This window comes from Phaenicophaeus curvirostris, chromosome 1 (genome assembly GCF_032191515.1).
Source record: "Phaenicophaeus curvirostris isolate KB17595 chromosome 1, BPBGC_Pcur_1.0, whole genome shotgun sequence".
Lineage (NCBI taxonomy): Eukaryota > Metazoa > Chordata > Aves > Cuculiformes > Cuculidae > Phaenicophaeus > Phaenicophaeus curvirostris.
In genome coordinates, this window is record NC_091392.1 from 86,963,779 (window position 1) to 86,976,829 (window position 13,051).

Below are 13,051 nucleotides of genomic sequence, written 5' to 3' on the forward strand. Positions count from 1 at the left end.
ACTAAACCGTGTCCCTCAGCACCTCATCCACCCGTATTTTAAACACCTCCAGGGATGGGGACTCAACCACCTCCCTGGGCAGCCTCTGCTAGTGCCCCATGACCTTTTCCATGAAGAATTTTTTTCCTGGTATCCAGTCTGAACTGTCTGGGTCTTACACCTGTCTCTTTAGCAGCTGATTCCTTGATGAGATGGGGCTTGTTCTGCTGTCAAGCTGTCTGCCCGCTCTTGGAACAGATTCTTAATGCGTTGCCCATTTTCACTTAAATTTGGAATCACAGAATCATTGAATGGTTTGGGTCAGAAAGGACCTTAAAGTCAACCCAATACCAGCTCCTCTGCCATGGGCAGGGACACCTCCCACTGGATCAGGCTGCTCAAAGCCCCATCCAGCCTGGCCTGGAACACTCCCAGGGATGGGGCAGCCACGACTTCTCTGGGCAACCTGTGCCAGGGACTCCCCACCCTTACAGTAAATATTTCTTCCTAATATCCAATAGAAATCTCCCCTATTTCAACTTAAAACCATTCCCCTGTGTCCTATCCCTGCACTCCCTGATCAAGAGCCCCTCCCCAGCTTTCCTGTAGCCCCTTTCAGTACTGGAATGTCGCTGTAAGTGTCCCCAGAGCCTTCTCTTCTCTGGGCTGAACAGCCCCAACTCTATCAGCCTGTCCTTGTATGGGAGGTGCTTCAGCCCTCTGATCACCTTCATGGTCTCCTTTTTACTCACTCTCACGGATTCATAGCCTTCCTGTGCTGAGCACTCCAAGAGCTGAACAGAGCACTCAAGGTGAGGTCTCACAAGAGCAGAATAAAGAGGCAGAATCCCCTCCCTCGACCTGTTGGTCACACTTCTAAGTGATGCAGCCGAGGATACGACTGGCTTTCTGGGCTGCAAGCACCCATTGCTGGCTCATGTTGAGCTTCTCATCCACCAGCACCTACAAGTCCTTCTTTTCAAGGCTACTCTCAATCCACTCTCCTTCCAGCCCATAACTGTGCTTGCGATTGCCCTGACCCAGGCGCAAGTTGGAGGAAGTCTTACAGATTTTTGATTCCTACAAGGCTTCAAAGAAAATTTAGCAGCTGGGTTTGCACTGAGGGAGCAGTAAAAAGGAAATTTGTGGGAGCAAGAAGGGGCAGGCACTGGTAACTCAGCCTCCTACCTTGCACCAAGACGTAGCTGCTGGCTGGGCTGTCGGCGCGTGTGCAGGCCCATCGGTCAACACACCTGGCCCCAAACCAGGCAAAACACGTGCTGCTGTTTGCTCTCCAAACAAAGTGGTGCGGGACAAAGATGTGGAGAGAGGGTAATAACATTTGTATAGGAGCTGGGACTACTCTTATTTTAGAGCTGCACTAAAATGTATGGGACACATGTATAGGAAACTTAACCTCAGTCATTCTGCTGCACAGAACAACCCGTTATTCTAATTAAGTGGATTGCTTAAGGCTTGGATGTAAATTGTCATCCTTTCATGTTTAATTTTAAATTAATTGCTCTTTAAAATGAAAAAAAATGCTTAACGTTTCTTTTGCTTGGGTAAATTCTTGCTTTACTGAAACCAACCCAATGCTGCTGTTGCAAAGACTGCTTTTCTCGCACACTGCTGTGAGTTGCTACTGTTTACATTCTTCCTGTGCCATTCCCTCCATGACTATGACAAACCCACCCTGCTTGTCCTATCCTCCATAAAGCAAAGTGACACTCAGGACTTGAGAGTAGCCTTGAAAAGTGTTCTCCTGAAAGCTCCATTGAGTAAAATGCCATGGACAGGAAAGAATTAATCTCTGTGTCAAGCATGAAACAAACAGAGGAACCAAGATTTTCATGGTATGACCAGGGGTTGCGGAGGACAGTTGTTTAGAGCTTTATGCTTTACTTGTGGTCCTCCCTCAGGTCACAGTAGGAAATTGCAATGTAGGAATAACTTGGGCAAGGCCTGTCTATCTTCATCTGTCTCGTAGGCAAGGAGAAACCAGACCTGCTAGAAGTGTCCTGTGCTGGCAGCTCTGCTAAATTCTGACAATCAGGGCTTAGTTAAAAAAAATTGTCACCTTGTGGCTGGTCCTGGGTATAACCAGCAGGTCAGTTGGAAAGGCAACAGCTTATCCCTAAGATGTACTTTTACCTGTGTGTATGTATGCTCTCAAGACTGGGAAACTACCATGCAAGATGAACTATGCGCAGAGGAACCTAACAGCATGTTTCTTTGCAAGGTGGGAGAGCTAAATCTCCAGGAATGTCTCTCTCAGGAGCCTTCCGAAATGAAATGCAGTTCTTCTCCTTCCTCTTCAGCAATCATCACTGAAACAGGTGGTTCAGAAATTACCTCAAGCCTTTTTCTCACAAGAGAACAAGCAAGTACGGACTGGAGAGCAGGATACAAATCAGAACTTTATGGTGTCAGTATGTCCAAGGCTTGTCAAGGTCACAGTGCTCCTATTGTAAACACAGTTGTCAAAAGCTGGGGGGTGTTTTGAATTAAAAATGAATAGGATTGCTTAAATGCAAAAAAAAAAAAAATTAACTGCTTCCACAGAAGTGTGGAAGGTAGGTGGTGGGCATTTTAGCAACCCCTGTGCATGGTTTTATTGAGGGCAGTGATGGAGGAAAACAATGTGAGAATGGATCTGTAAGAAGCAGGCACTGGACTGTCTTCACAGTCAAAGGTCTGTCTGCCTCATTTTCACATGTCTGCCTGAGAAATTAAATGGAATGCATACAAAAAAAAAAAAAAAAAGACAAACACCATCTTCAACAGAGCTTGAAATTGAGTTTGTGTGAGAGCCTTTGGATTGTCCCAGGGGAGGGGGCTTCCCCTCCCTCTAAGTGTAATTTCATCTCCAGCCAGCCCCAAACGTGATGTGAGACCGAGACAAGTACCTTGCGCTGTTTAATAAAATTCATTTTTTCTTGCTCTTTCCCCTTCTCCTCCCTGCCTTGTCTCCTGGGACCTGCACCAGATCCCTGTTGAAAATGCAGCAGAGTGGTTGGGAAGCTTGGCCTTGAAAACGCTGGGCCCAAGGAGAGGGGGAGCAATGTGCTGGTGTAACACAGTGATACCAAGCAAGCTGCTCAGAGAGTGCTGTTTCATGTGTCTTATCCACTGCCCTCCTGCTGCTTAGGGTTTCTATGAAGGGAAGAGGAAGGTAGCATTAATAGTTGTATGGGGGTAGAGGCTTTCAGCCATCATAGCCAAGCAGAGCTGTCCCTCTTTTTTAACGTGACAGTGTTTTCTAGTGGGGTGGACGTTTCAGGTGCCTTTGGCCACAGCAGTTCTTTCTCAGCCTTTTCCAGGACCTTGGCTTGTAAACTTCACATTGTGCTTTAAAGCACTTTGTAAATGTAATATTTTTTTATTACAAAGAGATGGATTTGTCTTGTACTCTAGTATGCTAAATTCTTAGCAATGCTTCCTCAAGAGTCTTAAAAGTGCATGTTTCTGGGAGGTGGGTTCCCTTGTTAAAAAAACTCAAAGGTAGATAGCCAATGTGGTGTACCTTGGCCAAATGACAGAGTACATCAGTGAGCACATTAGAAACAGGATTTGAGTCTACTAGCTTCTCCCAGACTCGTGGATTAGCCAACAGTATGCTTCTATCAAATAGTCTCCTCCATCCTCCTCTGGTCTGGAGAAAGAGGAAGCAAGAAACATGAATTTTTTCGTGACCTGATTCCACTGCATGGACATCTAGTGCCTCAGTGCACGTTCATATCTTTTTCCCAGTGGATTGTAGCTTATGGAGACTGGCAGAAGCAGAGACAGAAATAGTGTGCAGTTGGTTAGGATGATTAGACCTTGTAATTATTTAGCTTGTGCTTCCTTACCCTGTTGGTGCTGCTCCTGGGTGTCTCCCCCTTGCCCCAGGAGATGCAGTGGGGCTGTATTGCAGAGGGCCACAAGCTGCTGCCCTCCACTGCTTCCCATCATTTTCTGTCCTGAGCAACTGGTTATCCTCCAGAAGGAACGAAGTTGAAAAACATCTCTTGAGTGGTTTCATGGCCTCCAGAACCACTTGGGAGAGACTTTTCATGGAGCAGACAGGCAAAATGGATATATGACCTTGGATCATTTTTTTTCCTGAGACTTGAGATGCGATCTGTACCCACATTCCTGCAGGACATCCCTTGTGTCTTACCATAGTGCTGCTAGGAGAGCTTGTTCTGGCTCTTCCCAGAGGGGAGGATGCTGTGCAGGAGCTGACTGGCCCTACAGAGCTGGCATTGGTACCATGCATCCTGCAGAATAGACCTCATAGTGTCACCTAGCAGACCTCTGCAGAAATCAGGCAGCTTGCTCGCTGCCAGCAGCAGCCTTGTTTAGCCGTGAACATACAACACAGCTTGCCGTTGCAGTAAGACAGTTTACGACACTTTTCCCCTCTTCCTTGTGATGGAGAACTGCCTGCCTGCCCTGTATTTTGACAACCACCCACTTTTGAGTTGTGGTCAGCACCTTTAGAGGGCAATCTCAGTAGAGATAGTCGCCACATCACCAAAATGGCAACTTGATGCTAGAGATGCCATAAGACTATGGAGTCTAGGTTATATTCTCCCGTCTCCTTCTGTCTCTTTCCTCCATCTCCATAATGCAGGCAGCAGTCTTGGGGACCTGAAATGTTTTTGCTTGAATTTCTCTTGTGGCATTTGGGTCAGATAAAGACTGAAGGGAGTACACTTGAAATGAGATCAACTAAAACCAATACAGACTGTGCTTTCTTGGAAAAGAAGTAAACACACTGCAAGACAAGACAATGGTGCAATATCGTACTATTCACTTCATATTTAATAACGCTCTAGTAACATTCAATATAAATAAATAACCATTAAAAATTACTTTCTTGACATTCTCTTTCCTTCATCAGTAGTATTTTCTGCAACAGGAAATGTTAGTAATATTCATTGGTTGGTTAATTGGATGAATCTCAAGAGGGCATGAATATCAGATACTAATATGCTAGTAAAAACCAGGCGCTGGGATGCCTTCTCTTCTTTAAACACTTCAGGCTTGATCTGCAGCTTCCCTTCTTATTAATTCACTGTATTTGATTTCCCTAATGACTGTAACTCTGACTGTTGTTCCACTCCTGGGCTCTCCCACTCAGCTCTGCTAACAAGCAGCTACCTTAACTTGTGGTGTCTGTTATTCACCTACCCTTAGCTGATAGACCTTGGCCAGCAGCAGTCCTTGCTCTCCTTAGGCTGCTCTGCAGGGAAAAGAGTATTTGTGCTGAGCTGGTCCAAATGTCTGCTAGCCTGGAATATCAGCTGTGTACATCCACACTGTCCATACAAGATCTCAATCCTGCACCATTTAGTGACTGACAGAATTTCTTGATTCACAGGAACTCTTCCTCCATGGGGCCGGGCTGGGGCAAGAATGGAGATGGTGCAGTAGGGCTGGTCATGAGAGCAGGCTCTGACTGGCACTTAACTGACAGTTCAGCACATATCACTGAAATCTGGGTCCCTGGTGAGAAAAACAGGAACAATAATTTTGCTTTCTTATAGGAATGCAGAGAGAACAACTCCCTAAGAACATGTGTGTGCAGGGATCCTTTGCAATAGGAACAGACCCTTGCTACAAACACACACCATGAGTGCCCAAACCCTACGCTGGACCTGTGTGAGACTGACAGCCAAGGAATTAATCACCACATCCCCTCCTGTTCATACGGGCAGAAACCCTGCCCATCTCGGAAGGGAAAACAGAGGATCATAAATCCTTTATTCATTCACTCTTGCTTATTCATTGAAACTACAAAGGGGACTTAATCTTGGTTTAATGCTGGGTGGAAGCGCTGAGCTGACCTTGCTGGTGGCAGGGATGTATTGGCAAAGTCCACTGGAGTGCAAGGCCTGTTACCTCCTGCAGAGGACAGGGCACAAAGCTCTGACAAACGGAGAATGAAAAGTGTTTTATTGATGCTGGCCTTCAATCATGCTATCCAGTGCCAATATGCCAGAGCCTTGCTCTGTACGGACCTTTCTAGGACACCAAGAAGACACTGTTTTTATGGCCCATTCAGTATTACTTCATGCTGAGATGGCTGGAAGGGTGGCCTTGTATTGATGGGTGTGTTCCTCCAGAAAGACTCTGGCTTAAGCCTCACTAAACACAAACTCCTTTTCTCTATTTGCTGCCTATTCTTTGCTTTTTCCTGCCTTTCTCTCTGGTAGGACACATTCATCCCCTTTGCCCCCTCTTGTAGTTTAGCCCCTCTCCTATGACAGGTTGGGTAGCTGCTCGTTGGACTAAATCCCTCTCTCAGATACCCTTTAAAGAGTCCTTTTCATGGAGGCTTCCCAAGATCCTATGTAGACTATCTGCTGAGTGACGCACTCCTTCGCACATGTTTTTACCTCGCTATGATTGCTCGGGAGCCAGAAACTTAGTGCCACACACGTCTTTTGCATAAAGGAACTGTAATTCCCTATGCTGTACTCCCCCCCTTGCTGTGTTTCTAATTATTTTGCCCGTTTAAGATACCATTGGAAAGAAACCCCAGGGAGTGCAGAACATATGACATTCATCATTGAACGCCAAGCTCTGCTGTTCTTCTGTGAGAGTCTAGGGTGAGGGGGGGAAATATTCTTTCTTCGTGAACATGTCAGGTGATTGAAGCTAAAAAACAAAACTAAACAAGGAATAGGCAGAGAAGAATTCTAGTATAAATAAATCAACAAATAAATAAGTCTCCTGCCAGCCCAGGATTTCTTAGGTGGGAGATTGCTGATAACTTTCCCCCAGCTGTGAAATCCTCGATGTGCTTCGAGTGCCCAAAGCCTTGTTTCTCACAGCCTGAGTGAAGATGGTTTTTAAGATGTGCTCAGAGGGGTATCTGGGTTATTCAAGGAATCTTCCTGGAAAAGTCACAGTGACACTACTCCCCATGCATACACATGGTACCAACACTTGTGCTTTTAATCCAGTGCATCCTTCCTTCAGTCCTCATTTGCCACCTCCTCCTTTGTGAGCTGCCTTCCACCTGGCGGTCTTCCTGTTTTATTGAGGGAAAGGGAAACCTTTCCATATGACAGTCTCCTCTCTCTTCACAGCACCACACATACACATGCCTTTTGAAGTTCAAGTGGAAAACCTTGTCACATTTGCTATTTCAGTTGTCATCTATGTGCTCAAGATCTGTTTCCTGGTGATGTCTCTCCACACTCCTTGACATTCTCACCAGAGATGAGTGCAGGCTGAGGATTCCTCTTCTCTGAGCACTTCTCACCCACCTCCATCTCAGAGAGGTGTCTTCCTCTCTGAAAGTCTAGGAACCAAGTCTGTATGTGTGATTTGAGGCTGCTGAAGTGCCTTATGGTGCTGCAGCAGGGTTCCACACTAGAAACAACACTTTCGAGTCCACCCATATTTACCCACCCATATTTCTAATCTTTGCAGTGAGACTTGGAGGCATCAAGTTTGAGGTACAGTACCTGCCGGATCTCCCTAAGTGGGAGAGGAACTTTATCCAGAGGACTCTGAGTCTGGGGATCTGGGACAACGTTTCCAAAACAACCTGAAGTAAAGGCAGTTCAAGTTCTCAGCTGAGGCTTAGGCATCAAATCCCTTCTGAAATCTCAAACCCCAAATGAGGATTCAGAACAGCTCCCTTCCCAACATTAAAGGCTGATTCACGTAGGTATGCGAGTGCATCCTTCAGAGGGAGAGCCCCTCTCAAGCTAGCTTTATTTTTAAGCTGTATTGAGAGCCTCCAGCTGACAGGTTCACGTTTGTGCTTTTGTGACAACTCCTGTCCTTCAACTGCTGCAGCTCGTAGCTGCTGTACTGAAGCTCAGGTTTGATGATATGCCAGGAGGGGTCTTCAGAGGCACCCACACCCATCCTAGATTTCAGCTGTGGTACAGCCAAGAATGGATATTGAATCTAATAAATTTTAACAAATGGTTGAAAACACAAAGCCCACAGGGGAAGGGAAGAACTGCTCTTCCAGGTGGGGAATGGGAGCCAGGGCATGATGTCAAAGGTGAGGAGCTGTAGGATCACAAGGCACCACATCAGCTCTGTCCCCACTTTTGGGCAGTGGGAGCTGATTGGCGTGGCTACATTTGGGGGTGTTTATCATCCTCCAGCGGTGGAGCAGAGGGCTGGGCAGAACAGGCAGTGCGCGCAGCTGCTGTGGTTGCTGACAAATTTTGGGAAGGATCACTGCCCGCTGCCTCTGTCAAAGCAAACACAACGTGAGGTAAGAAGGAGATAGAGGTGTTAATACCACATACAGTTCAACAGGGCAGGACATACATTTACAACAAGGCTGTCCCTTGGCTCAGGTAGACACAAACCAGCGTCAGTCACCAGGTTACTCAACCACAAAACACACAGCTTCAGGCTGGGGATATGGCTGAAGTGCTGCTTGTTCTATCTGCACTACAGAGTTCTAGCCAGGATATTTCATTTATGAACTAGAAAAAAGAATTAAGGATTTTTTTTCTCCATAAAATCATTATTTTAACCTCTCTGATATTTTTTTAAAGAAAGAGCAGGAGGATGAGATTTGAGGACCCCTGTTCTGTCTCTCTGGAAGCTCTGGAATGCAGGTGAACTTTCCCTGTTTCCTAGCATGACAAGGCAGCAGGAGTCCTATGGTAACCTAAGCAAGCTCTTCTCTCATCTCTCTCAGATGCCTGTAAATAGATGTAGCAATAAAACCAGATAGTTTTTATGACACCAGTCTTGAGCTATAATTTTCAGAGCCTTGACAAAGAAAAATATGAAATTAAATTAATTCCTGTCTTCTGCTCTCAGAAGCCAAAGACTCTGTTTCTATGGGGTTTTAATACAGGCAGCTGGGACATATGCTATGATGGCTTTTGTTTGCACTGTAGCCCCTGTTGCAATACAGACAATCCCAAGGCCTTCTGACATCCCCCACATTCCTCTTCCTACTCTGCATGCCCCTACAGTGTTTCTCAGAGAACAGGCTTATGGTCATTTTCAGCAACAGCTCCATGGTGAAAGCCTTTGTTCAGCTAAAGATGGGCTCAGAGACCCCTTTTTGTCCCTCCTGCTCTTTCGCTTTGCACAAAGAGGCTGGGGAAGCAGCTGAGGAACTCATCCCCAAGCCTTAATCCCAGTATATCCCAGTACACACTAATAGTTCTCAGGGCAGCCAAAAAATCAGATTTGCTAGTGCAGAAAGGAAAAACACTTCCCTTTTTTAAAATACTGAGATTTTCTTTTTCTTTATGATGTCTCTTGTGAAAAGCAAAACCCCGATGTGTTTTATTGCTCCCCTTGTGCAGATCTGCTCTGATCTGGTGCATAGAGTTTTCTTTCCCAGACTCACAAACACTTCTGTGGTTGAGCTGAACACAGCTAAGAGTGGTGGGAATGCGAGCAAGGAAGAGAGTGGACTCCAGCAGGGACAAAATAACTGCTGTTTATGTAGCAGTTATTGAAGCCTGATCTCCACAGTTCACCTGATCAGCAGGTTGCTTTACATTGTTTCTGTGCCAATCCACTGAGAAGGCACGCACGCCAAAGAGCCACGTGAGTGGTCTAACTGGAGATTAACAGAATACCAAATCCCGCATCAAGCAATGTCTGCCTGGCTCATATCTGCAGGCATTAAAGGGGGAAAGAGGCCTCTGGGAGGTCTGGGATTTGACTGGCTTGATCTGATCCTCAACAAGGACAAAGTGCCAGGAGGGAAAGACAGAAATATTCTCCCTATTGTGTCTAAGAACAGAACATCCTCAGGGGAGCAATTTTACCTCTTCTTTTTTTTTTTTTTCTTTTTTTTATCTCAGCACTGGCTTATCTAGATCATGTCTGTCAAGGTTCTGAAGTTCAGCAGCTGTGATAGTAGGGACCTCCAAAACTCCCCACAGCTGTCAGCAGAGATCTCAATTTAAAAACTTTAAATGGGGGGAGGATCAAATGATTTTGCTTGACTGTCCAGTCAAGCAATTTACCTTGCAGGTGTCTCCTGGAGTGCATGCCACCTGCCCACTTGGCAGTTCACAACAGCTGCCCCACAGGGCAGAGAGTGGTACCGAAGGGACTGTGGTCAAATTCTCGACTAATGCAAATGGAAAGTTCCTTCAAAATATACAGACCTGGCCCAGCTAAGACTCTGGCTAGAAAGCACGCTGAGAGGATGGCTCTGGCAGCAAGTTCTCCTGGTGAATGGGTGGCCGAGTCTTGATCCCTTGGACTGGTCGCTTCCCTTTCTCACAATAAATGACTTATAAGGAGCCATTCTCATGAGAATCCATAGTAGATGTGTGGCACTTCTCATGGAGGATGGCTGAGTGTTTGGCCAAGGAGTGAGGGTGAGGACAAAAGTGCCAACACATAAATGGAACATTTATGAAAACATCACATCCACACTCTGCATCTGTAGTGGAGCAGTTAACCCCTCCTCTGACAAGTAGGCAAGGCAGATCTAATCTGTCTGAGTTCTTATAAGCCTGCTCATCCTTTACAAAGTAAGTGGTACTTTCAGACCAGTTAACTGGATTCTGAGTCCTTACAAGCTGAGTTTGGGCAATCATAGCTTTGATCTACTGTAGACCCAGCATGAACAGGTATGTAAAATGAGCCTGGTACTGCTAGTGGATTTCACAGAAGCACAGGTTAAAAGAGGGGCTGCTGCCTAAGCATAGGTGCCTGGAATAATTTACAGATCACTAGGGTACTTGAGTTATTAATGAAAAGCTGGTAGATATGGTACAGGGGGCTAGGTAGGCTACCCCAGGGTCCCATTCCCACCATCTGCTTCTGGGCGCACAGATACTGGGATTGCTTTGCATTCTTATGGCTGTCACTCAGAGATGATGAGATGATGTGGAAATGCTGTATGCAGCTACTAGCAATGAACACTGCAGATCAGTGCAGATGTTGAAGTACTCATGACTGCCTGTATAATAGCTGTCAGTTTTATTTCCACTAGCAGAGCTAAGGTGTATATTGGGGTCAGGACTGAAAGCAGCCCTGGAATATCTTCCAAAGTAGGAGTAAATCATTCAGCATCCTCTATCGTGCAGGAGATATGAGTCATTCCAGACAGAACTGGATACTCCTAAATTGGATACCTTTATTCTTTTGGGACTTCCGGGCTAGGAATCTGCCAAGGGCAGACATTGGGATCAGAAGGCATGGCAGCTGGCAGAGGAGGTCATAGCTTCCCTGAAGCCTGTTCTTCATCAGTCTCTACTTCAAAGAATATAGTAATGATCTCTGATACATTCCTGCCCTCGCCTCTGGTGGTTGTCATCATGCCCCCTCTTGCTGCTGAACACGGCTCTGTGGACCACAATGGCACTCCAAGCGCCTTCACTATTTTTCCTCAGCAGCAGATGTATTCTGGTAATGTTGGTACTGAGCCCCACTAACTTAGTGAGAGTCTGTGTAGGTTGCCCTTTGCTGGTTCTTGTTTTGAGGTGTTCTAGGTGTCCCTGCTACACCCACACCACAGCTGTTCGTGCAGGATGAAAGCTGAAGGGGGATGCACAGAGCACTGCAGCAGTAGCAGGGCTGCAGGGGAAAAGCTCATCTGTCTGCAGGTGCGTGTTCTATTTCCTTGCACTGTAGGACAACTCCCACACTAAAGAGAGTTTGTAGCTGGCAGAAATAGGGGAGCAAGGAATTTTGCTTGTCATTATTACTGAGTGAAACCACAGGATTGTTCTGCCACTTTTCTCTCTGTCTGTATGCAGGCAAAGCTTCCATGTGGATATTCCAGCCTTGAATGAGTATGAAATGCAGATCATAGACTGTAAGTGGGTAAACATGAGAATCTACCTCTTGTGCAAAGGGTGGCATGGTAAGAAGCCACTGGGACAATCATACATAGTAGCATAAATAAGGAAAGGGGTACAGATTTTTGCCTTGCCAAAACCAATAAAGACAAAGGTACTCACACTCTGGAGCTGGCTCTCTGCTTACACCTCTACTCTGGGGTCTGTAAATCCACGCTTGCCTTCATTAACCAGAGTGGGTCTCTCGGTTCTTGTGTGCCAGACCAACACCTAGAGGGAAACACAAAGACTTCAAGCGTTCTGGATGGCATGGGAACGCTGACAGCAGCACATTCATCAGGTGGGATCCTCACCAACCTGGGACTCACATATGTTTTAAGCATGTAATTCAAAGGGGTTGAGTCTGGGAGAGACTTCACAGGCACATGAAACAGTAATAAGGAGGAAGGATCATTCTGGACAGAATCCCCAGACTCAAGCCTTTGCCAGTCCTCCTGGATTTTGGAGAAGCAATTTGGGCACAAATTGTACAGGTAAGGCTTTTTTTCCTAGCACAGTTAACAGTGCATAGGACTGTCCCTCAGCACTCTGAGTTTCACATCTGTGAAGAATTTGGAGGTTCTGTCCATCTGTCCCAGCACTATTTGGTGCTGACATGTGCCAGCACAGGGCAGGCAGAGTGGAAGGTGGAGGAGCATGGCAGGAGGCTGCAAAAGCAGCCAGGACCCAGCAAGGAGAATGTATCTTCAAGGTCTCTTGTCCTGCTCACCTTTGTGCAGTTGGCTGCTTTGGGCTCCAGCCCATCCATAGTCACTAGATCCTTCAGCAGACTGGTTTCCTGGTAGCCTCCTTTAACTCCCTCCAGCTTGAAACTGGCCTGAGGCTTCTCCAAGATCAGCTTGATGCTGATAGCAAATCCAGCCATGTCAATAGCAAAGGGCCGGTTAGGGTCAAAGACGGTTTTCCAGCCCACCACTTTCCCTGCTGGGCTCACTTTGGGGGATTCATACCGCAGTCCCCCAACAAAAGCCACTGGCCAGACTGACACCCTCCTTGTGTAGCGCATCTGTGTGCCAGAAAGAAACAGTGTTGTGAAAATTCAACCCCATGACGTTTGTCCCACCCCATTAGTATACCATCCTCTGTTTTCATTGGCACCTGTCCTCCCCCATTGAATTCCCACACGATCACATAGCTCGAGGCAGCTCAAGTTCTTATCCGCCTGTGCTACTGCTTGCAGAGCTACAGCTTGCAAAGCCACAAAGCTATTTTAGCATGTTCTCTGAACATCAAACTCACTGCTTTTCCATACCCACATT

General features: G+C 46.3%; 1 protein-coding gene across 1 annotated transcript in view; it reads right to left on the reverse strand.

Moving 5' to 3' along the window:
- Positions 1 to 4,743: 4,743 nt before the first annotated feature.
- LOC138725925 (galactosylgalactosylxylosylprotein 3-beta-glucuronosyltransferase 1-like) overlaps positions 4,744 to 13,051 on the reverse strand; it is a 28,225-nt gene continuing 19,917 nt past the window's right edge. The window contains exons 4-6 of the mRNA XM_069867287.1: positions 12,502 to 12,798; positions 11,895 to 12,002; positions 4,744 to 8,191 (exon numbers count right to left, since the gene is read on the reverse strand). Of these exons, the coding sequence (XP_069723388.1) occupies positions 11,916 to 12,002; positions 12,502 to 12,798 (384 nt within the window). The 3' untranslated portion in view covers positions 4,744 to 8,191; positions 11,895 to 11,915. The remainder of the gene's footprint in view (positions 8,192 to 11,894; positions 12,003 to 12,501; positions 12,799 to 13,051) is intronic.